General features: G+C 43.3%; 1 protein-coding gene across 1 annotated transcript in view; it reads right to left on the bottom strand.

Annotated features, from left to right (window-relative positions):
• Positions 1–1160: 1160 nt before the first annotated feature.
• Positions 1161–26540, bottom strand: part of CLPTM1L (CLPTM1 like) — a 38776-nt gene continuing 13396 nt past the window's right edge. Inside the window, exons 6-17 of the mRNA XM_054164261.1 lie at positions 26199–26316; positions 24422–24516; positions 22828–22912; positions 20167–20270; positions 15655–15720; positions 13588–13638; positions 12875–12957; positions 6972–7006; positions 6623–6678; positions 6494–6538; positions 2920–3035; positions 1161–1674 (exon numbers count right to left, since the gene is read on the bottom strand). Coding sequence (XP_054020236.1) covers positions 1596–1674; positions 2920–3035; positions 6494–6538; positions 6623–6678; positions 6972–7006; positions 12875–12957; positions 13588–13638; positions 15655–15720; positions 20167–20270; positions 22828–22912; positions 24422–24516; positions 26199–26316 — 933 coding nt within the window. The 3' untranslated portion in view covers positions 1161–1595. The remainder of the gene's footprint in view (positions 1675–2919; positions 3036–6493; positions 6539–6622; positions 6679–6971; positions 7007–12874; positions 12958–13587; positions 13639–15654; positions 15721–20166; positions 20271–22827; positions 22913–24421; positions 24517–26198; positions 26317–26540) is intronic.

Below are 26540 nucleotides of genomic sequence, written 5' to 3' on the forward strand. Positions count from 1 at the left end.
TAATCACTTACAGACTCTCTTCTATTGCCAGGAGCAGGTAACGAAGACTTCAGAATAAGACACGAGTCTGTGACAAAAAAGGTTAGGCACATTTCTGTATCTTTTTGGGACCCAAGTATTTATGTGTTCAGATTTTTTCAGTACCAGAATTGGATAAAATCCACTTCATAAGGTAGTTACAGGCAAATATTTCAACCAATGACAAATTGAATAGCCTTGCACAAACGACATGCAATTTCATAAAGACATTTCAGACGCACTAGGGTTCATTTGGAAAGGTACTGACCAAAGCAAAACTAGAATTGGACAACAAAATTCTGCTGTTTGGACTTCTTTTTCCCACTTTTCTTTAAATTACATTTTATTTGCCGCTGAATGCAATGCACTCTGTGTTTCACTTAATGTAATTAAGAAGCCTGCTTTTAAAAATCTAGAGCCATTGCTTCTACATGCAGCTGTGAACTCTGGAGTTTTGGTATAATGATTAAACTTGACTCTCACTAAATTGAGAGCAACAGATGAAAACACTTCCCTTATTCAACTGTTCCCATGGAATATGGATTTTAAATTGTGTGCCTGGAAGATAGCTGCTCTTCACCAGGCTGGACTTTTTGCTCTGTAGCCAGGCAGTCTGTCGAGCTTGTGCTGTATTTGAGTAAAATCATTCCACTTGAATGATGTGTTTCGTAGTATAAGTATGGACAGGGAGAGACAGAGAGAGGGGAAAGACTAGAGAGTAACATGAGACAATTGGCCTAGTAGGTCTCTGGGGTACCACAACTAAGAATTTCAGATGTGTGAAGAGACTGTCCTAGCACATAACAATGGTTTGCATTATGTGAGTATCTGCTATACCAAGCAAGCAGGAGTTCTATCGACAGTGCAGAAGGATTTACGTAAACGTGGATACATACTGATAGAGAAACCCTTCGTTTTCTCACGTTCATTCAGTTCAAGATGACCAAACCCTTTTGCCATGGGTGGGCTAAGAATGCATCAGAATTTGAATTTTAACCACCCCATCTGTCTCATACTGTATCTCCATCAATTTTAAGCTCTGAACTCAAATGTGCAACATAGAACTTTAACCACGATTACCGGACTTTCCCTTATATCTGTTGCCAAAGGAGAGTGATTTATAATCAGCATATAATCTGACACTGGATGTTTTGTTGTTGACAGCCTCTGGTTTGGCAAGAATGCTTGATTCTGCTCTCACACACTGGCTTCTTGTTTCACTTTTCATAGCCTAGTGGCAGGGGTATCACGCTTTCAGCTGGCAAGTTGTCATAGAAACAGATTTAGATATTAATTACCAAGGTCAGGACAGAAGTTTTCATGGAAGAGAAGTTCAAATGCAGGAAGTTTGTTTAATGACATCTGGCAGATTGTGGACTTTTTGTGGACAGGAGAGGATCTTGAAATAGGAGGATATCAAAACTAGATTTTGGCAATATAGAGGATGTATTGTCCATGTAGTTCTGTCATAAGCTTTAAAAATACTCTTATTAAATAAGTTTGTCCTTCCTTAAGACCACATAATACAGCAAGCCAGTAAGAGTCCAAGGGTCAGAATCTTCTTCAGTTCTTATTCTCTATGAGCTTTTCTTTTTTGGCTTTTCTTCATAAGATTCTCCATACTCATTCACTCTGCTCTTATCCACAGGATAAAGCCTGGAAGGGAAAAAAACAAACCCTGAACGATTGCTACAGTACTGTCTGCTACCCAGAGATATTAAGCAGCTCTGTGCTACTTAATTTTAAAATGAGTTTCTTTCTCATCATATTCTCTATTCCCATTTGCAGCAGAAATACAGAACTGTTTCATAGATCAGTTACAGACACATCAGCTTCTTCAAAGTAAAGCTTAAACAGCTGTCTCATAATGGGCCCTCTTAAGAGACATATTAGCTCCTCTCAAGCTTGGCTGGAGCACTTCTCAAGCAATTTAGGATACCTCTCAAATGTAAAACCAGTGCCCAGCCTCTATCAGAAGTTGTTGAGCTCTTAACATCTAGAAAAATTATGTTGGAAGGGGACCTATTTTACTACACTTAGATGCAATTATAGAAACCAAGAAGTGAAGCCCACATTTAGTACTGATGATTAGTTAGAGGTACACTGCCATACGTTCTGGAAAAGTGTCAACTTGGCTAAAAATTGTTTGCTCCACACTGAAATAATGTTGGGAATGAGAATACACTTCCTGTAGCTTCACTTCTGAACAGTATTACAACAATGACTGCTTACAGCCTTCTTTCTCATCTGATTTTAGTTACTTAAAGAATCCGAAACTCACTGGATAGTCTACCAGAGAACCCAGTAACTTCTGTTTAAGAAGTAGATAGAGGACAGCAAAGCAGGCAAGTCCCTCACCAGAAAACATCCTTTGCCTTGCAGAGCAGCTTGAAAAGCGTGTCTCAGACACTGGGCCTACGTGTCTCAGGTTGATGGATTGTTTAGTTGGTTTTTTTGTTTGGGTTGTCTGGGTGGTTGAGGTGGGTGGGTTGGTTTGGTGGTTGGGGTGGTTTGTGTGTGCTTTTTTTCCTGTTTGGTTGGTTTGGTTTTTTGCTTTTTACAACTTGTGAATGTGAAAGTACTGGCTGTTTTGGGGAGGGAGAAGGGGTGCTGTGGGTGCTGAGAAGAGGAATTTCTTGACAACTCTCTGAAGCGTGCTAAAAAGGCCCCTGGACACTGTCAGGTACAGCAAAGTGCTTTTGCTCCTCTTACCTGCATTGAAGCCTCCTTCACGGGATCCCCTGCTCACCATTCCCTTCCCTAGGCATGTGCACAACTACCATTATCCAGACCACACTGTCTATCAACATTCTGCTTGAAGTCTATCCCAAACTATTTCACAGATCTTTATCTCAGTAAGAGTGCTGTAACAAGTCTGATGAGTATTAAAGCAAGGCATACCATCTTTGGTAAAGATAGACCAGGAACACCACATCGTCTCTAAAGCACGCCAGCCTGTGAGATGTTGGCATTGTGATGATAAAAGCAAATATATCATCAATAAAGGTGTTGAATGCCTACAAAGAAAAAAGTACATTTTAGTTGGCTGTAAATGAAGGGAGGCATCTGTCACACAAAGCTAGAGGAGAGAAGTTTCCTAGAACTGTATTTTTCAGTAGGAACACAAGACTACTTCTGTATTTATAACAATACTTAAAGCATTATGCTGAAAAACTAATTAATGCAAACTTTAAAGTGCTTTCTTTTAATGAAGACCATACCATCTACTACAGACCACACTATTACAGTCACAAGTGAAAAGGAAGTAGGACTACTTCAGCTAAGTGAAGAGTATTGTCAGGTGAGGGAAAAAACATGGGTACAACTTCAGTGACATCTTTGGAAGAAACTGGAAATAAGCTTTTATTCATTCCTTACTCAAATGATCTAAGACTTACAAAATGTGGGACTTTGAACTTTCAGTAGAAGGATGTGAATTTACTGCTCTTAAGAATGTTAACTTGACAGCTTTGGAGAGACTTTAAAATATTTTCAGCACTCTCCTGGAAGTAATTACCCATCTCTCACTCAACACAATTTTCTACACCCATCGCTTACTCAAGACAATTCTCTACACCATTTCCACTCAAGTAGGCATACTATGTCTGTTTCCTAGGCATCTGCTGGGAAATCAATGCAAAAAGGCTCCAAGCATGCAAAAGCAGCAATATGCTGTCAGAGAAGGTGAAGAGAGTAAACAGAAGGGCAGCTCCTCTCAATCTGGCTCCCACCTACAGGAAGGACTAGAAATCAACTTTTACAGTGCACCAGCCCTATCACTCATAGGGTGCAATACACTCACTGAAACCTGCAGGAAACAAATCCAGCAAAGAATATTCAGTGTTGGGATAACAAACTCAGTCAGCAACATGGCTTCTCCTTTCAGCATTAGCAAGCTGTACGCTAATCCACACCACAAGAAGGGGGAAAATGATGTATTCTGTAGGCACGGAAGGAATTGCCCTTCAAAATGAACCAATGTTTCTATGATGGTACAAAGCATCACAGCAGATGGGAGTGTTGGGCAGGAAAGAGTTCTGATTAGTTACAACAGGAAAAGCTTTCTGACAAGTCAAAACAAATCCATTAATGCAGTGACCTAAGAATACAGATGACACGTCTCAAGCCTGTGCAAAGAAGATTTGTCATGGAACCAAGTAAAACTTGGCAAGTTTGAAAATGCAGCCTTTCCAAGTCAACACCCAAGTGAGTGATCCTACAATGATGAAAGGAAGAAAAAAGCTAAATGCTCCATCCTTCAGGCACTCAGGCAGTCCTCATAAGCCACTGCTACTGAATGCATCAAGGCAGCCCATCTAAAAGCTAGTTTTCTTTTGAGATTACCTCATTTGAAAGCACTCCTCATAAAAGTATAAAATATGAAGACTCCAGAAATTGGAAAGTTAGAATAATCTTCCCTTTTGACAGGGCCTTCCAAAACAGGAAAGAATTCAAATTAAGGAACAACCTCAAACCTTTCTAAAAGAACACTTGCATATGAGACCCCAGATTGTTCTTTTGACTCTTCAAAATGCAGAAGAGATCAAGAAAGTTTGATTATTCCCTAGGAGAAGTAAATTACCCCTTCCAAAGCCCAGTAAGTTTAACATAATTGAAAACATCATATACTTCTTTCTACCTACTCACAAGCCCTTGTTAAGACGCCAAAGAGCCAAAGGCTACCCAGAAGAACCATAAATGCTCTATAAGAAAGGGCTATTCAGTAAGAGAATTTTAGAACTTCAGAGGTTATTGATTTAATACTCTCCCTTTGCTATTTAACTGTTGTCATCTCTGCCCACTTACTGTGGTTTTTTTCCTAAGTAAAATGTTGAAATTTCTTCACTCCCTTTACTCCCCTCCTTTATGAAACATGCTGATCAGCAGCACTGCTTTACTTCTACTTTTGACTGTATTTCCCTACTGAACACTGTTCAGTTGCTGTTCTGATACCAGCAGAATATTTCAGTCTGTTTTCCTAGATGCCCCTGATTGCCTAAAAATATTAAGGTAGTAGAAAGTTGGGCTGCTGGTGTATGAATGCAGAAAACAAGAAAACTATGAAAGGCACTTAAATGTTAAGCTTTTAGTTCTTCTGTTCCAGATCATCTGTTCAGGATTAGACACTGTCTTGAGCAGATTTTAACACAGTTTCTTTTAAAGGGAAGAAGAAACAAAAGCATTTGCTTGTGGAGATAGGAGAAAAAAAAGGCACATTGTTGGCATCAAGATCTTGATGATCCCAGCACATCAAACCAGGATTTCTCATAACTCAACCATCAGGAAAACAAAAGACAGCACAAAAGTCCAGATGACTCAGAGAGGGGGGAAAGATGGAGTCAAAACACTATCAGCTCTTTAGTGGTCCAAAAAACCCCAACCCACTAGCATATAGTTGCTATAGTTAAGGAAAGAGTAATAGGAACTCAACAGAATAGAATAGAATTAACCAGGTTGGAAAAGACCTTTGAGATCATTGAGTCCAACCTATCACCCAACACCATCTAATCAGCTACACCATGGCACCAAGCACCCCATCCAGTCTCTTCCTAAACACCTCCAGGGATGGTGACTCCATCACCTCCCTGGGCAGCACATTCCAATGGCCAATCACAGTGAGTGTCTCCAGTACTCCATATCAGTGCAAGGAATTCTGACTAGGAGATTTCATAGACTCATAGAATCAATAAGGTTGGAAAAGACCTCAAAGATCATCAAGTCCAACCTGTCATCCAAGACCTCATGACTACTAAACTATTTGGGTAGATCCATCTTGGTGCCTGAATACTATACAATCCACCTAGATATACAAGTGGGTGCTTGTGGGTATGTAGGTATTTAGGTATGTAGGTATGTAGGTAAGTTGATTTAGTTCTAAAATGAACTCATCTTCCCCTCCCCCAAGATCTGGTGTTAAACTTTGCTACAGAACTGTGTTATTACCTACAAAGGCAGCCTAGGCAGTGGGCACACCACAGTGCAGTCCCCAATTCCACCATTTAACAGCCCACCACACATTCATCACTGTGCTACCCAGAAGCTCAGAATTACCATCCCAGCTCAGAACAATGTGTACATCACTTCAGTCTCTTGTAGCTCCTGGAATCTGCCAAAATAAGACCTCTCAGTGGACCTATCTGTTTCTTGATAAATACCCTTTGTTAATATCATCTCTCTCTTCCTATAAATAATGCATTGAGGCTGATTGATTTGCAAGACCAACATTTATACTCACACAAGACCACTGAAAAAAGCAGTACTGTCATCAAACCCAGGATGCAAGTATTCTCACTGTATTGAGGCCATTATGAAATATATATGTGTATTTTAAAGGAGAGTTGCAAACAAAATTAGTCCCTAATCAAACAACAACAACAAAGCACTCTGCTGTAAGCTACACATTACTAAGCTGTTCTCTTACAGGAAATAATTTCCACAATGCTTGCAACAGTCCTTAACTTAGAGCTTTACTTACTTTGTATGTGAAAGCCTTCCATGGTAAGTGTGCAACAGATTTCATCTAGGAATAAAAAAAATACCAATTTGTAATAATGTCTGGAAGAAAAGCCTAGAAAAGCAGCCTTTGACCACTTTTTAATCTTACCTTGTAGTTTACAAACAGCTGGGGCAGCATGAACAGGAATCCAAATGCATACACTCCTGAAGGCAAAAATATGGAAAGCTTATAGACAGATGCACATCACACAACTGTACTTCCATGAAATGAAAATTTACACTCATTTTTCTAAAGGGACAGAATGCATCTAATAATTTTGTTCACTTTGGGTTCATGCTTCTCCCATTCTCAATGAACATGACAATCTTGGAGCCAGTAGTCAAAGCATTGCTTTATATTGTGTTGGCCCAGCTGACAGGAGATTATTCTCTTACTTCTGAGCCTTGGCCTCCATTTGAAGAAAGATGAATAGAAAAAAATAAAGGAAGGGACTCACCATTGACAAAACTGTTAATCAACCAGGAGTACCAGCTACAAACAAAGACAGAGAGTTATTTTTTCACCTCAGCCAAAAGTACACACCTGTAATACATCCTCTACATGGCAGCACAAAGATCAGAGTCTAAGACTACATGACTGCATACTGGCTACTCGAAGAAAACAGCTTCAGTGTGAATTACTTGACCCCTAAACTAAATATCTCCCATCTTCCTTTGATTAGGAAGGTCTCCAGAGAAGGTAGTTTAAGCAAAGGATGCTGATCAGTCCATACAAGAAGTCTGGAGGATATTACAAGAGGGGATTGGACGTGGCACTTGGTGCCATGGTTTAGGAGTCATGAGGTCATGGGTGACAGATTGGACTTGATGATCTTTGAGGTCTTTTCCAACCTTATTGATTCTATGATTATCAACTGCTTTTATATTTTTATTGTACTTCTGCACCCTGGCTGACATCAGGTAATATGGCACACTGAACCCTGACTGAACTAAAGCAAGCTTGCAAAGATAACACAGTATTCTAGAGACACTTAACATGGCACTGTTAGGACTTACCAAATTTCAAGCCACAAATACCACTGAGTGCAAACCACTATAGCAGGCATTTCAGAAAAAAATGAATACAAGGAATCTACATTTTTTCCCCTCTTTACATCTAACAACTGTTGCCAGATGTTCAGTGCAGTACAATCTTAGCAAAGTAAGAGTGATGTTACAGATAGTGGTCAAATTCTGAACTTCTGCTTGCAATAGAATCATAGAATCAACCAGGCTGGAAAAGACCTCAAAGATCATCAAGTCCAACCTATTGCCAAATACCTAACACCTCATGACAACTAAACCATGGCTTCAGACATCCCCCTTTTTTCCCCCCCTGTGTTAATTTATTGGAGATGATGAAAATCAGTTGGTCTAGTTTGATTCATAAGCCAGGAACCAGAGAACAGTAAGGATGGCTGATGACTGTGACGCTCAGGTTGCATCATTAAAAATTAAACTTGTACTGCTGTTTCAGTGACATGCTAACTGCACCATTACAGCTACGGCAGCACTTGACTAATCCACAAGCATCTGAAAAATGCACTGGAAACTTCCTGCAAGATTAAAGGACAATCCACATGCAAGACTCCATATTCTGTCACATTTCCTTACAGACAGATTTAACAGTGACAAAAGGTTCTGTCACGTGAATCATTTTGACTTTCTTAAGCCACAGCCTGTGGAACACCTAGCATGTACTATTTTGCAGTACTGAATCAATTCAGTAATTTTGTGAGAAAACCATAATTTTTCAATACTGCCTATTTGTTAGCTCCTTACCAAGACCTTCTGAAAAAAGCCCCAATGTTTCTAAGAGCCCAGAAGTTGCCCCAGTTTCTAGTACAACTGCTATGGCTCCTGTAAGCAGCAGCAGTAGGCTTGCTGATGTTACCTTAAGCTACTGCTTGCTCTCCCTCCAATCTCTTCTGGGCCTTAACACTACTAATTTTTCATTGTCTTTAACATGTATACAGGCCCATCACCACGCTTGTGTTTGCAGACTTTTCCTACAGCAGTCTCAGGGCTTGTACCTGTCCAATACAAAATCAACTGGTCCAGGTGGCCAAGAAGGCCAACGACATCCTGGCCTGCATTAGGAATAGTGTGGCCAGCAGGAGCAGGGAAGTCATTGTGCCCCTGTACTCTGCATTGGTTAGGCCACACCTTGAGGACTGTGTCCAGTTCTGGGCCCCTCAGTTTAGGATGGAAACCACCTTAAAAAAACAGAATAGAATAAACCAGGTTGGAAGAGACCTTCAAGATCATCACGTCCAACCTATCATCCAGCTCCACCTAATCAACTAAACCATGCAACCAAGCACCCTATCAAGTCTTCTAAACACCTGCAATGATGGTGACTCCACCACCTCCCTGGGCAGCACATTCCAATGGCCAATCACTCTCTCTGTGTAGAATTTCTTCCTAACCTCCAGCCTTAACCTCCCCTGGTGCAGCTTGAGACTGTGTCCTCTTGTTCTGGTGCTGGTTGCCTGGGAGAAGAGACCAACCTTCACCTGTTCAAACCCCTGGCCATGGGCAGGGACACCTTCCACTAGACCAGGTCATTCCAACCTGGCCTTGAGCACCTCCATGGAGGGGGCATCCACAACTTTCCTGGGCAACCTGTTCCAGTGTCTCACTACTCTCACTGTAAAGAATTTCTTCCTAATCTCCAGTCTAAATCTCCCCTCCTGCAGCCTAAAGCCATCACCCCATACCCTATCACTACAACCCCTTGTAAAAAGCCCCTTCCCAGGTTTCCTGCAGGCAGACTCATAGAATCATAGAAGGCTTTAGGTTGGAAGAGACCTTTGAAGGTCTGACCATGTATGAAAATATCTTAATGCAAATTATACAAAAAGTTAATGTTTCTTTTAGCTGTTCAACAATGGTTTTTTACAAGGCAAAACTAAATGAGGACAACACCAAGTCCATTAAACCACAACCCAGTCTGCCATGTCTACACATTTCTTGGAACACCTCCAGGTATGGCGACTGGCACAACTTGAGGCCATTCCCTCTTGTCCCAGTGCTTGTTCCTTGCAAGAAGAGACTGACTCCCACCTCACTCTAACCTCCTTTCAGGGAGCTGTAGAAAGACAGCCTCCTTTCCTCCAGGCTGAACAACCCCAGGTCCCTCAGCCACTCCCCACAAAACCTCTGCTCCAGACCCTTCTCCAGCTTCGTTGCTCTTCTCTGGAAGAACTGGGAAAGGAACAAGATCCACACAGAGGTCTTATGTCCAGGTGTGATGGTTTTACTCAGCACAGGAGTCTTTCTACTCACCACCCACACAGCTTGGGAGAAGAGTCAGAAACAGAAGTGTCCCCAGTGTCACAAATCCTATGAGCTGGGGATTAAAACCACCAACATGAGGTCTGTAAAGAAGTAATTAAGCTGCAGGAAAAGATACACTTGGGGCTACACATGGTCTAGGAGCATGGCAGGAGCCAGCTCATGTCTTCATGGACCCAAGAACCTCAACCAGGAGCCTAGAGAAGCACTGTGCCACCCTCAACTGAGGGGAGAAGGACTTTCAGGGTCACAAACCAGGCAAAGCCACCCTAACGTGCTGGGGATATCTCCATATTACCTGGACCCTGTGAGAGATGCTACACCACCCTCCTCATTCCTTGCCTAGACCCACAGCCAGACATTAGCTTCTCCTTCTGCACCTTCAAGCCCCACACATCAACCTGAATTGCATGGAGGTGCCCAGCCCCACCAGCTGAATGTATCTTTGCTGAGCTACCAGCAGGACAGTTGGAACTAGATGATCCTTGAGGTCCCTTCCAACCATAACAATTCTGTGACTCTATATTGGAGAAGTCATCAACAGCTTCCCTACCTAACCGGGGGGCCACGAGGCCCCCCGGCCTTTGTTGTCACCACCACCATCACCCAGTGTGCACCATGGGGACTCACCAGTGATGAGAGGAGGATCCCTCAGCCCAGATAGGCTCAGCTTAGGGCTTTTGCCTTTCCTGGTGGGGATTAAATAGGGGAGTGGGTGGGGAGGGCAAAGTGGCCACACCTGGGGTGGGAGGAGACTCCTCCTCTACTCCACTCTGGTGAGACGCCCCCTGGAGTACTGCAGCCAGTTCTGGGGCCCCTGCTAAAGGAAGGATCTGGAGGTGCTGGAATGTGTCTAGAGAAGGGCCACAAGGATGAGCAGAGGGCTGGAGAAACTCTGCTATGACGACAGACTGAGGGAGTTGGGGCTATTCAGTCTGGAGAAGAGAAGGCTCTGAGGAGACCTAATTGTGGCCTTCCAGTATATGAAAGGGAGCTACAAGAAAGCTGGGGAGGGACTTTTGAGGGTGTCAGGGAGTGATAGGACTGGGGGGAATGGAAAAAAACTAGAAATGGGTAGATTCAGATTGGATGTTAGGAAGAAGTTCTTTCCCATGAGGGTGGTGAGAGACTGGAACAGGTTACCCAGGGAGGTGGTAGAAGCCTCATCCCCAGAGGTTTTTACGGCCAGGCTGGATGTGGCTCTGAGCAACCTGCTGTAGTGTGAGATGTCCCTGCCCATGGCAGGGGGGTTGGAACTGGATGATCCTTGAGGTCCCTTCCAACCCTAACAATTCCATGATTCTATGTAAGTGATAAAGATATTAAAGAGAACTGACCTAAAACTGAGCATTGAGGAACACAGCTTGTGACCAACCTCCAACTGGAATTAGCTCCATCAAGGTAACTCTCATTGGGTCATTTCACAGAGCAGAACCTGAGCCCCTGACTGCAGAACAGTTTCTACTTATTAGCTGCTGCTGAAATTCAGTGCAACTATGTGGTGAGATATTGGAATGTGGGCTGAGCTTTACCCACAGCAGCAGGATTTGTTTGAAACCAAAAGCAATCAGAAGGAAAACAAGAGATCTGGCCACAGACCACTGAAAGCAAGGTCAAAGGCTTTGGCTGAGTGCAGAGGATTTAGAGGAGAGGAGAATCTGTGATACCATTTATGAAACTCAAACACTAAGAGGAATACAGGAGGGCAGAGCTGGTGGATGCTGCCCACAAAATGAAGGTGATGGTGGGATGGATGGATGCATCTTTCTTGTTAGGATGTTTAATTCTGGGGCAGGGGGTGGGGGGGAAGGGAGACTCTCATCACCTTGTGTAGAAATGTGGTATCAGAGAGATTAGATTGTGCATGGGCAGTGTTTATAAAAGTACAAGGGATGAGAGAAGAAAGAGGGAAGGAGGAACACTTCAGCCTGTGTCCGTCATACTCTTGAGGCCGGAAATACCATAGAATCATGGAATGGTTTGGGTTGGAAGGGACTATTAAAGGTCATCTAATCCAACCACCCTGAAGTCAGCAGGGAGGACACTGAGACACTTGAATGTGTCCAGAGAAGGGCAACAAGGCTGGGGAGAGGCCTTGAGCACAGCCCTGTGAGGAGAGGCTGAGGGAGCTGGGATTGTTTAGCCTGGAGAGGAGGAGGCTCAGGGGAGACCTTATTGCTCTCTACAACTACCTGAAGGGTGGCTGTAGACAGGAGGGGGTTGGTCTCTTCTCCCAGGCACCCAGTGACAGAACAAGAGGACACAGTCTCAAGCTGTGCCAGGGGAAGTTTAGGCTGGAGGTGAGGAGAAAGTTCTTCACTGGGAGAGTCATTCACCATTGGAATGTGCTGTCCAGGGAGGTGGTGGAGTCACCATCCCTGGAGGTGTTCAAGAGGGGATTGGATGTAGCACTTGGTACCATGGTCTACTCATGAGGTCTTGGGTTGGACTTGATGATCTTTGAGGTTTCTTCCAACCTTGCTGATACTGTGATGTAATTTTGAATGAAAGGGGACTAGAGTTTCACCTTTTCATATATTGAGTCTTCAGTTCTTGCTGAAGTATCAACACATTCCTTCTAAGTCCATGGCTCTAAAGGAATACAGACAGCCCTTTCTTAAAAGTGCTTTTGCTTGCTTGTCATCCTAGCTATTATGTTGAGGAACAGAGGAACCTCATGGTCAGAGCAAATAATTTTGGGACAGTTTTTGCTTCTCTCTCAATAACTGGACAGATTCAGCCACTGAATTCCTCTTATCTCTCCTGTCACCTTATCTGGTCTCTGCACATCAATGACAGCTCTCTTCCTCCTCTTCTGACTGCCAGCGTACTCATATATGCAAGCCAGGTTACTCATGAAATAAACCAGCCTGTAGTTTACAGGATGTTAAAACACCAGCTACTCTTCAGCTTCAGATCCTACAGAACAGGAAATTTTCTGGTTCCTGGTTTATGAATCAAACTAGAACATTCATAACCCATCACCTCCAATAAATTAACACAGAAAAAAAACCCCAGGGGGAAGTCTCATTCTGTCTTAAGATTGTTTATAGATTTACAGTACCTTTTGTATTTGACATTCAACAAGGAGTAACCTGCACCTCCAATACACAGTGGGTAGAGCAAATATGACAAATATTTCATAGCCTAATAGAGAAGGAGAAGGGTTGGTTAGTTCACATTTTACATTCAGCAAACTGCTCATGGCATCATCATTTTTTTCCTGAAAATATTCTCCTATTCCCCATTATCTTCTATTATTTCCAGTAATGTTTCTGATTCTAGAGAACAGGGTGAAAATTCCAATGCCCAGCTCAGGGAACAAAGTACCTCAGAGAACAGGTACCAAGAGACAGCACAATGATCACAGTCTAAGAGTAGCTCTCTACTTGATACCTATTTTGCCAGCTCAACTCCTTTCAGAAGTCAGGAAGCACAGGAACATTCCTCCAGGATAAATAACAAGCACAAATATCAATTTTCAAACTCATGAATGGCAACCCTTTTAGACATTTCTCTTCAGGTAAGTCATCTGCAATTTTGCTTCTCAGAGAAATGTTTCAACTGCTTGCAGCTTAACAAAACAACTCTTTCACTGTTCCTGTTCAGAAATCATCAGAAGGAACCTTCGCTCTCTGGTAAGCCACATAATGATAACCCACTCAACTGTGAGAATACAGAAAGCACACTTGTGGCAATGAAAAACCCCAAATCAAGCCAGTCAGTAGGCTACATACATAGACTTTATAGGTCAGAAGTCACAGGATACCCTCTTACCTGGGTGTCATACTCCTCAGTTTTCTTTTCAGAGTCATTGTATGTACCGTACTGCAATATATATAAAGAGTATAATCATGTCAGAACTACAGGGAGAAGCATTTGCTGTTTGAGTCTGTAAATAGAGATTTAAGCTGCAAACGGAACTGCTTAGACATTAAGCCAGGCAGTGGTCTGAAGTGTTTATAAGCTTCTGTACAAGAGTCACAGAAATGTTCTTTGCAGTCTGCTCAATACAGGGTAGGCACACATTTTCCTCTCTTTTTTTTAACCACCAAACATTCATGACTTCAACAAGTCCAAGTGCTGGGTGCTGCCCTTTGGCCACAACAACCCCATGCAGAGCTACAGGCTGGGGTTGGAGTGGCTGGAGAGCTGCCAAACAGAAAGGGACTTGGGGGTGCTGATTGACAGCCACCTGAACATGAGCCAGCAGTGTGCCCAGATGGCCAAGAAGGCAAATGGCATCCTGGCCTCCATTAGGAATAGTGTGGCCAGCAGGAGCAGGGAAGTCACTGTGCCCCTGTACTCTGCATTGGTTAGGCCACAACCTGAGTACTGTGTCCAGTTCTGGGGCCCTCAGTTTAAGAAGGACATCGAGACACTTGAAGGTGTCCAGAGAAGGGCAACAAGGCTGGGGAGGGGTCTTGAGCACAGCCCTATGAGGAGAGGCTGAGGGAGCTGGGATTGTTTAGCCTGGAGAAGAGGAGGCTCAGGGGAGACTTCATTGCTCTCTACAACTACCTGAAGGGTGGTTGTAGCCAGGAGGGAGTTGGTCTCTTCTCTCAAGCAACCAACACCAGAACAAGGGGACACAGTCTCAGGCTGCGCCAGGGGAAGTTTAGGCTGGAGGTGAGGAGAAAGTTCTTCACAGAGAGAGTCGTTCGCCATTGGAATGTGCTGCCCAGGGAGGTGGTGGAGTCACCGTCCCTGGAGGTGTTCAAAGGGGGATTGGATGTGGCACTTGGTGCCATGGTCTAGTCATGAGGTCTGTGGGGACAGGTTGGACTTGATGATCTTTCAGGTCTCTTCCAACCTTGGTGATACTGTGATGCTTCAGACAGCAGAGTTCATGAAGCAAAAGCAAAGCCAAATGGCTAAGAATCTGGGAGACCTATGACAGCGTTGTTCAAACCATAACCATTGTCAAGCATGGAGAGGTAAGTTATAGGTTATCTCCATATCTCCAGAAACAGACTGCTAAACACAGCTCCTTGAATACTGACAAAGGAACACCCAGAGCTATCAAGCACTTGAGATGCATGGACTTCAAAGCAGCACAAACCCCCAGTACTTCCTGTGAATGAAAACTGAAAATTAGACAACTGTTCTTCCTACCAACAAGAGAAATCTTCAGTGCAGACTGTAATTTTAAAAGATTAAATTTAGGATTAAAAACTATTTTAAAATACTTAAATTGAGTCCCTGCCACCACTGCATGTCCTGCAGTCTCAGACTCATTTTCCCCCCACAGGATTTATCAGCGACTGTCCTGTCCCTAAAGCTTCATGAAAAAAAGATCAGTTTCTTGCTTCAGATCATGACATCAGCTAAGTGTGCCTTTCCAGCACAGTGGCAAGAGCAGAGTCCTACCTGTTCAGAACTCCTCTGTCAATCCTGCTAAATCCTAAGTTTCTCACACCATAAATACACAGAAATCATAGGATCACAGAATGGTTTGGATTGGAAGAGACCTTAAAGATCATCTGGTTCCAATCCCCCTGCCATAGGCAGGGACATCTTCCACTAGACCCTGTTGCTCAAGGACCCATTCAACCTGGCCTTGAACGCTCCCAGGGAGGAGGCATCCACAACTTCCCTGGGCAACCTGTTCCAGTAGCTCACCACCCTCACTAGAACAGCAGCTTCTACAGAAGGCAAAGGAATTGTGTAGCTTTTGGATGAAGCCATGCACAAAGGGAAGGTGCACATGGGAAACTTTGACAGACAAAAGGAAAAAGTCTTCCAAAAAAATCTGCATTAACCAAAAGCCAAATTGCACAGTAACCCAGAAACAGATGGGACACCTCAATAGTGTCACTATTAATAGGCCAAAGTCTACTATACCTGAATTTTGGGTCTCAAGCCTTGCCACTTGAGTTTCATTTTCAAAGCTTTCTTCACTTTCCAGAGCTGTGATAGCAAAAAAACACAAACAATGTGCACATAAAAGATTAGCCAAAGGAATGTTGTATGCAGGACTCTGACAATCAAAATCAAGATTGCAGAATATATATTTTAAGCACTCATTGCATCAAGTAGCAACAGCCTGACTGCAGCACTCTGCCTGCATCTATACATGACAAAAGGTCATGTCACCAGACAGGTACAATGTTGGGAGCCTGCACTACTAAGTCTCCAATCAGATCATGCATTTTAAGTAGGGAAAAAGAGAAAAAAGCAGTCCTTCCAGGATACCTCTACTGCAGCACTTAGGTGGAGTTAGCTGCTCTCAGCAGAAGCATGCACCATGGGTCAGGCATTTAGAGAATTCTCCAGTAGCCACCTGACAAGCAAGTTTTTAATGTGCCTTTGAGATCAGCTGGGTTCTGCAAGATGAAGATGATTGAGAACTCCTACAAGTGATTAAATGGGTACCTACATAGTCATTACATTTGGGCTACAAGCAGAAGTCAGTGAAACCACTCTATTCATAGAATCATAGAATCACAGAATCAACCAGGTAGGAAAAGACCTCAGAGATCATCAAGCCCAACCTATTACCTAAAACCTCATGACAACTAAACCCTGTCCCCAAGTGCCACATCCAATCCTTCTTTGAACACCTCCAGGGACGGTGACTCCACCATCTCCCTGGGCAGCACATTCCAATGGCTAACAATTCTCTCTGTGAAGAACGTTCTCCTCGCCTCAAGCCTAAACCCTCCCTGGTGCAGCTTGAGACTGTGTCCTCTTGTTCTGGTGCTGGTTGCCTGGGAAAAGAGACCAACCCCCACCTGGCTACAACCTCCTTTCAGGCAGTTGTGGAGAGCAATAAGGTCTCCCCGAGCCTCTTCTTCTCCAGGCTATACAACCCCAGCTCTCTCAGCCTCTCCTCATAAGGCTGTGCTCCAGACCTCTCACTGCCTGCTCAATTATGTATGTTCAATTACATACTGTACAGCTGTAAAAGCTCGACCCTAACGTAACCAAAGGTTACTCATGTACCTATCTGCCACAGAGATTCAGCAAGTTATGCAATGCAGTAAGCTGCCCAGGAGAGCTATGCACCATGAAGCTTCTGGTAGACAAGGTTTGTCTGTTTAACTTCAGATACACCAACGTTTTCCTCTTTAATGTCATCTTCAGTGCAAGAGAATTGCAGAAGCCATGTCACTGTTAGTACTGCTTGAGGAACAGGTGTTAAGAACAAGCTGTGAAGAAGCTCTTCCCAGCAAACTCCTTTGAGATGTATGGTCCATATATGTTCATTCTCACCTTGTTATCTCACTATCACTTGAGAGAAGAAATGTGTTACTTCAACAGAGCTGCCAGAAAAGTTCTTATATAACCCTTTCAACCCAGTTTCCCCACCCTGTAATTCAAAAGCAACATACTGGAAAAGAAGGTGCATAACAAAGACTTAAGAGCCCAAGAGCCTACACATCTGGAAGAGATCTATTTAACAGAGCTTTAGGCAGCTCCAAAAACCTTGGACATGCACAACCACCAAATGAGATCTGAACCTGTCTGACCTTAGGTAGCAGCAACCCAGAAATTCACTGTCATTATAAATAAGAAATGCAGAATCTTAACAGTTTTAATTGAACTTAAGCCCTGTAGCACAGGTGATCATTCACCATACATATCCCTACCAGCATACAGGCCTCATCTGGCTTCCACTAAAGCTCTTCCAAAAAAATGAAAGAAAGAAGTGATTTAGAGACTAGGTGTGAGAGACTAAAAGCTTGTCTCTCCTGGTGTGACTCAACAAAGATAAAACCACTTGCTGCTTGCCCAGACAATAGCTGGTGTGTGTTGGGCAGAGCCACTGGAAGGACTCTTGGAAGGTGCAAAGATAACATTGCTCACTGGACCACAGCTGGCCTCACACCAATGGACAGAGGCCAGCCTCGGGAATATGCATAAGACAAGATAATCTCCACCCATCAAGTACCCTGGAAAGGGAAGATGGTGAGACAATGGATTCACCACCTGTTTCCTGACTTGTAATGAGTGTGTGGGCAGGTAGATGGAGAAGGAGGAGGTGGAGGCCTCCCCACTCCGTCCAGACCCCTGCCCAAACACACAGGAATACACAGAAAGATTTCCTGTGGAGCAATACCTGGATACTTACCTAAGGATGATTTCCTGGCCCCTGATTTTCCTAAGGGACAATACTTGGACACATACCTAAGGACTAAAAACTGTATAAAAGACTTGAGCCACTACTGGCTCAGAAGAAGAAAAATGGAGAACCAAAAACACAGATGAAGGAAAACACAGGAGAAGGACAATGCCGCTGAGATGGAAAGCATGAGAGAAAGAAAAGCCTGGGACAAAGCTGCTCCGAAGAAAAGAGGCCATGGAGCCTGGAAGAAGCAGACTGAACCCTCACTCCATGTCCTAAGTTCCGCCTGCTGCAACTCATGGAGCTGAAGAGGCTGCCCAGAGGACCACATCTCTTCTCTAGTCAAAGCCTCAGCAGCCTTTCTCTACAGACTCAATATCTCCTGCAGCACCTTTCCTCCACAGACTCGAACTGTCTTGGGGGGGTGAGGGGTGTGGTAATATAATTCCTCTTCTCTCTCTCTCTCTCTCTTCTCTCTCTCCCCTTCTGATCCATCCACTTTATTTATGTAATAAATAGCCTAGCTGTTGATATTTTGGCCTTGTGTGTGCCTCTCATTTCACAACACGGGAATATTCCAAAGAACTGAGTCTCTTTCCCTCTCCAGACCGAGACACTAGGGCTATTTCTTCTTCCCCACTGTGAACAAAAGCATCACTTTACCTGATCTGATTAATTTTTAAACAATTTGACACTTATGAATTTCTGCAGGCCTTGTATTTTTTAAATTTAGTTATTTAGATTTCAAGGATCAAAAGGGGGAAAAAAAGGAAAAAGATAATCTACAAGAGAAGCAGCAGACTTTTAGGGATTAATACTTGACCCAGAAATTTAGTCAGTAAGAATAAGTTGCCATCTCTAGGAACAAACCCACTGAAAAATCTAATAGAAGAGACTAAGCACAGAGAAATACAGCAGACTAACAAAATCCTGACTTACTGAAGAATGTTGGTCAATGAAATGGCACTGCTTAGGAGACTGCTGTTTACAGCTTTCACAAGAGCCTATCTGTTTTATACAAGAAGGTGAAATCACTCTGTGACTGGGCATTCAACAATTTCATCAGTAACTGATTGTTTCCATGGAGATTTTTGGGGGGGAATGTGTCCCCCAGACTGGATGATTGAAGATGAGAAACTGCAAGGAAAGATGAAATGGCAATCACCTGCAGTGGCTTAACAAGCAACTCCTGTAGATGAGATAAGAGTCACCTGTGCTACCTTAATAAGTATTGCCAGCCAGTAAGAAGAGGTTGTTAACCAATCCCCTGCAGCCACACCAAGAGGAGAGCTACGAATGCAAGCTGCATGAAGGCAGTTGTTAGTCTCATGGGCTTGCTGCCACGGGCAGGAGCTCCTGACCTGGGCACTCCCTATCCCCTTGGCTTGAATTCCACCCTCATCGCTGTGGGTGCTGCCCTGTACCCCAACAGTGACAGATTATCTGCAACTGTAACAGATGTGTAGTCAAAAATCCCAGGCTAGAGTCCTGAGCTTTTTTAAACACTGAGAAATAAATAGACCTGCAAGTAATGCTGAGTAGAGAGACCTCCTCTTTCCATTACCTCCTACTTTGTGCTTTACTAGACGTGAAGCAGGCTTCTAAGGAGTACTTGCAACCCACTGAACAGACAGAGTCTTCTGGAAAAATGAAGGCAGCCAGCAGCCTCCTCCTACCTAGGGCACTGCCTGACAGCACACAGCCTAGTAATTGACAAATGTTTCTGTGAAGGCTTGCTGACACGGTTGTACATGCCTGGTCAGGGGCGATGCCTATCAGATAGGAAGCAACCTGGGCACAGAAATGTTTGGTTTGCACAATACCAGTTGGCCCATCCCACAAAAAACTACTACTTCCAGCTTAATTATTTGACAGCTAGAGGACACAGTCTCAAGCTGCACCAGGGGAGGTTTAGGCTCGAGGTGAGGAGAAAGCTCTTCACTGAGAGAGTCGTTTGCCATTGGAATGTGCTGCCCAGGGAGGTGGTGGAGTCACCATCCCTGGAGGGGTTCAAGAGAGGATTGGATGTGGCAGTTGGTGCCATGGTCTAGTCATGAGGTCTGTGGTGCCAGGTTGGACTTGATGATCTTTGAGGTCTCTTCCAACCTTGGTGATACTGTGAAAGGGACACAACCACACCTGCCACTGAAAGCCAGTTAACAATGCTGCTCAGGCAGTATATCACAGCAGCATTTTTATGGTAACTGGTTTTGCATTCTTTTTCTACAATAAACTGTGGATGCTGCTGCAAATGATGGTCTTTGGTTCTAGAGCTTTAAAAAACTCACCTCAATCACTGCACCAATGCCTGCTGGGATCAGTACCAATAAACTTGTTTGTTCATCCAAAAGGAAAAGGAAGATTACCACAGTACTAAAGCACCGCCAAAGCACTAGAGAGAAAAAAAGGAAAATTAAAGTCTTATTAATATTTCAATGAAGAGTTGTGATGAGTGAAGACTGTTGGCCTATTTTCTGCAACTCTGTCTCAATTTAAAAGCATGACCTCCTCCCACATCCACCTTGATGTAACAAGTAGCCCTTGAAAAAGCCAGTCACCCGTGTAACTCCAGGAGAATAAGGCACAAACGTTTCATGAAAATCTTATCACTAAAGTTGAAAGGGCATCTGAATATTTAAGGAAGATGGTTTTACTGCAGCTATTCAGAAATGTATCAATACCATAATGAATCACAGAATGGTTGGAAGGGACCTCTAGAGGTCATCTAGTCCAAGCCCTCTCCAGGAAGCAGGGGCATCCACAGCTTGATCAGGTTACTCAAAGCCCCATCAAGCCTGACCTCAAATGTCTCCAGGGATGGGGCCTCCATCACCTCCCTGGGCAACCTGCTCCAGTGTTAGAATCACAGAATTGTTAGGGCTGGAAGGGACCTTAAGAATCACCTAGCTCCAACCCCCCAGCAATGGGCAGGGACACCTCACACTGCATCAGGTAGCTCACAGCCACATCCAGCCTGGCCTTAAAAACCTCCAGGGATGAGGCTTCCACCACCTGCCTGGGCAACCTGTTCAAGTGTCTCACCACCCTTATGGTGAAGAACTTCTTCCTAACATCCAATCTGAATCTACCCATTTCTAGTTTTGTTCCATTCCCCCTAGTCTTATCATTACCTGACACCCTAAAAAAGTCCCCTCCCCAGCTTTCTTGTAGGCTCCCTTCAGATACTGGAAGGCCACAGTAAGGTCTTCCTGGAGCCTTCTCTCCTCCAGACTGAGCCACCACCCTCTCTTCTCCAGACTCTTCTACCACCCTCACAGTAAAGAACTTCTTCACAAAGTCAAGAACTGTGTTCATGCCAGTCTGTGAAACTCATGCAGCTAATTTAATAACTATAATTCTGTTTACATATTTTAGGGTTATTTTTCAGATTTTGCAGAACCTTGGGCACTGTTAAGTGTCTTCCAATTAATGCTTAGATTTGAATATCCCTCCCCTAGGGGACTGAAAGAGAGAAGAGCCAAAACACTCAGACATCAACAATTACACTTGCAGAGCAATTGCCTGTCCCACTTCTCCCTCAGGGCAAGGAGGCATAAAGGTGACTAAAACTTGCTAAAGAGAGGATGGAGCCATTAATTGTTGGAGAATGAAGACCGCTAATTTGGTAGTAAGGTTAAAAACCCCTTTGCCACTCACTCTTTTCTATTTGGCTTTACTCACTTTTTAAACTAGCAATTAACACTTAATTCTGGAATTCTGTGGACCATTTTGCATTTTTACCAACTTTTTGGATGTCCCTATGCCAACAGCTTATGTGCCTTACAAAACCAGCCTGATAAAGACAGTAAACAGATTCCCCCCATGAGAAAAATGTGTTGCTGTTCATTGTCATTTAGAATTGCTATTTTGTTTCCTGGTATTGATATTCTCCACATGCTTTACTCAAGCCACAAACATGACAGGATTAGGGACAGCCTCAGAGGTCAAGTGATTTCAGGCTTATTGGTTTGGTTTATAGTCAAAATGGACAAAATCTATTAGAAAAACAAGCAGTAATGTCAGCACAATAAAGAAGGCTGGGAAGTAGTGTGTTAAACCTCAAGTGCCCAGGGCTGGCTACCACCTTCATCTGTCTCTAGGAAAGCTTGAGAAGATGTTAGACCATTATGTTTCTCTCATCTATCCTATATTCAAGTCAGCTCTTGATGCTCTTTCCCTATGGAGGTTAGGAAGTTCTACACAGAGAGAGTGATTGCCCATTGGAATGGGCTACCTGAGGAGGTGGTGGAGTCACCATCACTGGAGGTGTTCAGGAGGAGACTTGATAGGGTGCTTGGTGCCATGGTTTAGTTGATTAAGTGGTGTTGGATGATAGGTTGGACACGATGATCTTGAAGGTCTCTTCCAACCTGGTCTGGTCTGGTCTGGTCTGGTCTGGTCTGGTCTATTCTATTCTATTCTATTCTATTCTATTCTATTCTATTCTATTCTATTCCCCCTGCCCCAGGAGCTTCTGCTGCTCCCGTTTACAAGAAAGCCCAAATCAAACAACAGCATTACACCACAGTGTTCACCCCCTCATATATTTTGAAACCTGCAGTTATCTACAAGGAACATATGGGACTTGCAGGACAACATTACCCCAAGGAGCACACTCTCCCTGCTCATAGGATTTTTTTCTGTTTCTGATTTTTTTCTCAAAGTGTTTTTCTGTTCTTTCAGCAACAGAAATATGGTGCTGACTTAATATTAAACTAACTTGAATAAAATTAACTCACTTGCACAACAGTCAAGCCTCAAAGTGACAGAAGTGTTTAAAAGCAAGTGAGACTTGAGCATGATGCTAATGAAGTTAGAACCAGCCTGCTAGCTTTCTTCTCTTTTTGCCATCTTGGTGAACACTCTAATGAGTCAACTTACAGTAAGACTGAAAACACACAGGATGTGTTCCACAGCACATGCACAAAACTTCACTTTCTGGCCCATACCTGCTTTTGTGGACATCCCAGCCATGCTCCTCTTTTTCTTCCAAAAACTGATGTCATTTTTGAATGCAAGAAAATCAAAGAGAAGCTGCAAACAGCAATGAACATGCTCAATGGCTTGAATAGTGCATTAATTAAAGACTAGCAGCTCAACTGTTAAAAATGCATTTAGGAGAGAATTCAAGAACAACATGACTTAGAAGCTTCAGAAATATAATTAGGAAAAAATAAAAGCTAAAAAACTGTTTGAGAAGCCCAAACTCTACCAAGAGTGCAAAATGACAGAATTCATTCCAAACACTACTACCAACAGAATGCTACACAACACAGTGTCCTGTAAAGGACACCATTGTCCAGGGCAATATATGGCAGAAGATGAAGAATAAGGACCCTGAGGAACTGCTCACCTCTGTGACAGACCAGGGCAAGTCACACTGCATTCCCTTCAAAGTGCTTTGCTACTATCCAAATATCCAATGACAGTCAATTTAGGCTTGGATAGTACCCAAGCTATTTAAAAACATCCAATATAGCAAATTTCATCACTAAGAAGCTGACTTAAACTTCAAGGACATTTTAGCATTACATTTACTTGTAGTGAGTTCTAGGGTGGTTTTTTGTTTTAGTTCTTTCATTCAGTCCATCTTTCAGTATTTCCTTTAAGCATTAACTGTTTTAGCACCACAGATGCCAGAAATTCTGAGTCAGAGAATTTTAATGAAGCTCTGTTTGGTGTTTTGCTGTTGTTGGTTTTGTTGGGGTTTTTTTTCTCCTTTGGGCAAATGATGCATGCAAGAACAAAGGTATGGGAAGAACTAATCCTAAGATACAGGTGCCTTACAACTTGATGAACAGAATGGAAAAGATCAATGAAGGTGGCTGAGAAGTCTCAGTTGCTTTCCAACAAAATTAATAGTAGGCAATGTAAATATAAAGAAACGTAACATGCCTAGCAAGTTCTTCTCTCTTCCAGAATATGGGAATTAGTATTGAGTATAATTGTAGCTGACAAAAATGTTTCACAGTAGAACAAGTCTAAAACACCTGCTAGTTGAAATGTACAAGATCTATAAGATATAAATATATAAGAGTTATATTGAAACCAATACCCACACACTGTTAAGAAAGACTCAAAACAACAGATAAGTATGGCTAGAACTCTAAGCTCTTCACTTTACAGGAACAAATTTTGAAGCAATTGAAATTTCTCCAAGTACTGGAAGTCAGAGACTCAAATCCTACGACTGGTTGCCCAACTATGCCACTGCAGTAAACCCTATGACAACAAAATCTGAACCAGTGTTGACAGACATATTAATTCTAGGGGCTTTGATTCAACTACAAAAAAAACCATGTGATAATGGGGCCAAATATTTTAGTCAAGACTGCTATTTTCTGTCTAGGTATCTCAATTTTCCATTTTTGATATTAACTCTGTATTGGAAATATATCTGACTTGTACCAGAAAACACTTCCATTGCTCTACTGAAATTACTATTCCCACAAACAGTTCTTAATAAAACAATGAAAGTCATTGCCTTCTCCTCTTTTAATTTCATATGCTGTAATTCCTGAAAAACAAAGTGTCTGAACTTACATGGAATGCTGCTACAAAGAATGTCAATGCCAGGAAGTACAGGTTGGTATCAACAAAAATTCCTTTTACTTCATCTGCATCCTTTTCTGAAAACCCTACGAAAAAGAACAAAGAATTATTCAAGTACCACAAGAAAGTTAATTGCTCTTAGATGGGATGGGATGGGATGGGATGGGATGGGATGGGATGGGATGGGATGGGATGGGATGGGACGGGACAGGACGGGACGGGACGGGACGGGACGGGACGGGACGGGATGGGATAGACCGCTGCCCTCCAGCAGATGTTGGTCTGCTGAAGGGCAGAGGGGCTCTGCAGAGGGACCTTGACCGACTGGACAATGGGCAGAGTCCAACAGGATGTCATTCAACAAATCCAAGTGTTGGGTGCTGCACATTGGCCATAACAACCCCATGTAGAGCTACAGGCTGGGGTCAGAGTGGCTGGAGAGTTGCCAAACAGAGAGGGACCTGGGGGTGCTGATTGACAGCTGTCTAAACATGAGCCAGCAGTGTGCCCAGGTGGCCAAGAGGGCCAATGGCATCCTGGCCTGCATTAGGAATAGTGTGGCCAGCAGAAGCAGGGAAGTCCTTGTGCCCCTGTACTCAGCATTGGTTAGGCCACACCTTGAGGACTGTGTCCAGTTCTGGGCCCCTCAGTTTAGGCAGGACATTGAGACACTTGAATGTGTCCAGAGAAGGGCAACAAGGCTGGGGAGAGGCCTTGAGCACAGCCCTGTGAGGAGAGGCTGAGGGAGCTGGGATTGTTTAGCCTGGAAAAGAGAAGGCTCAGGGGTGACCTCATTGCTCTCTACAACTACCTGAAAGGTGGTTGTAGCCAGGAAGGGGTTGGTCTCTTCTCCCAGGCAACCAGCACCAGAACAAGAGGACACAGTCTCAAGCTGCACCAGGGGAGGTTTAGACTCGAGGTGAGGAGAAAGTTCTTCACCGAGCGAGTCATTCGTCATTGGAATGTGCTGCCCAGGGAGGTGGTGGAGTCACCATCCCTGGAGGTGTTCAAGAGGGGATTGGATGTGGCACTTGGTGCCATGGTCTAGTCATGAGGTCTGTGGTGACAGGTTGGACTTGATTATCTTTGAGGTCTCTTCCAACCTCAGTGACACTGTGATAGACTTACAAAGGTGTGCATCAGTAAAAGTGTGGCCACACCATCACCAACACAGAGCATATGAACCCCGGAGTCAAAGTGTGCACTTGCTTCACTACATTTAAGTGAAACAGAATTTAAGTTTCATTCATGTTAAGCCTCAGGTTTATATAAATTACCTTAAAATTAGTAACTCATCCAAAGTGAGAGGACAGCCCATTCTGGAGTCTCAGAAGCAGTATGATCAGAACCCAGATTCCACCTTCATGCTAAGCTTGAGTCCAAAGACCTTGCTGTGCCTCATCTGTATTTCACTGCAAGTCTATGTCTAGTCATCAGCTGTATAGACCTGATGTCAAAGGTTAACACCAATCCTGTTCCATGGATGACAGGAAAAACCCATGGCAAAAATTCTTCCTATTTTGGCCTCTTGTACCATCCAAATAAAATTTATTTTAAAAATGGTTAATCCACCTCTCTATTTCTGTCAACATTTTATTTTCATCTTTACCTTTGGCTAAAACACCTGATTTGTAGCATTAGACCTTTTCACCAGCTAACAAGAAAAAAACAAGAGTGCTAAAGTGTTGCCTGTGCACTTTGAAGAAAAATATCAAGGGGTCAAACATTATTTTTTTGGCCTATGGTCACTGAAGACAAAAATACATACCAAACTGTTGCAGGGAGTACACAGCATCCTGCATGTGGATCCAGAATCGGAGTTTTCCAAGAGAGATTTTGTCATAGGACACTGTAAGAGGTAGTTCTGTTGTTGAATGATTTATAACCTGTCAAAGAGAGAGTCTCCTTCTTAATAACAAACAAAAAAAGTTGAAACAAAAAAGTGCAAAGGACTGACATGTGTAGCTTGCAGTAAAGGAAGTGGGTGACTTCCTTCAAGAGAATAGTTGGGCAAACCCCACAGAAAATTCTTTTTAAATGTACAACCCCCACCCCTTTTTTTTTTCCTTTTAGCTACAGTGGTAACTGAAGACTAGAACCAGAAAGGTTA

The sequence above is a fragment of the Dryobates pubescens genome, chromosome 9 (genome assembly GCF_014839835.1).
Source record: "Dryobates pubescens isolate bDryPub1 chromosome 9, bDryPub1.pri, whole genome shotgun sequence".
In the NCBI taxonomy this organism is placed as follows: Eukaryota; Metazoa; Chordata; class Aves; order Piciformes; family Picidae; genus Dryobates; species Dryobates pubescens.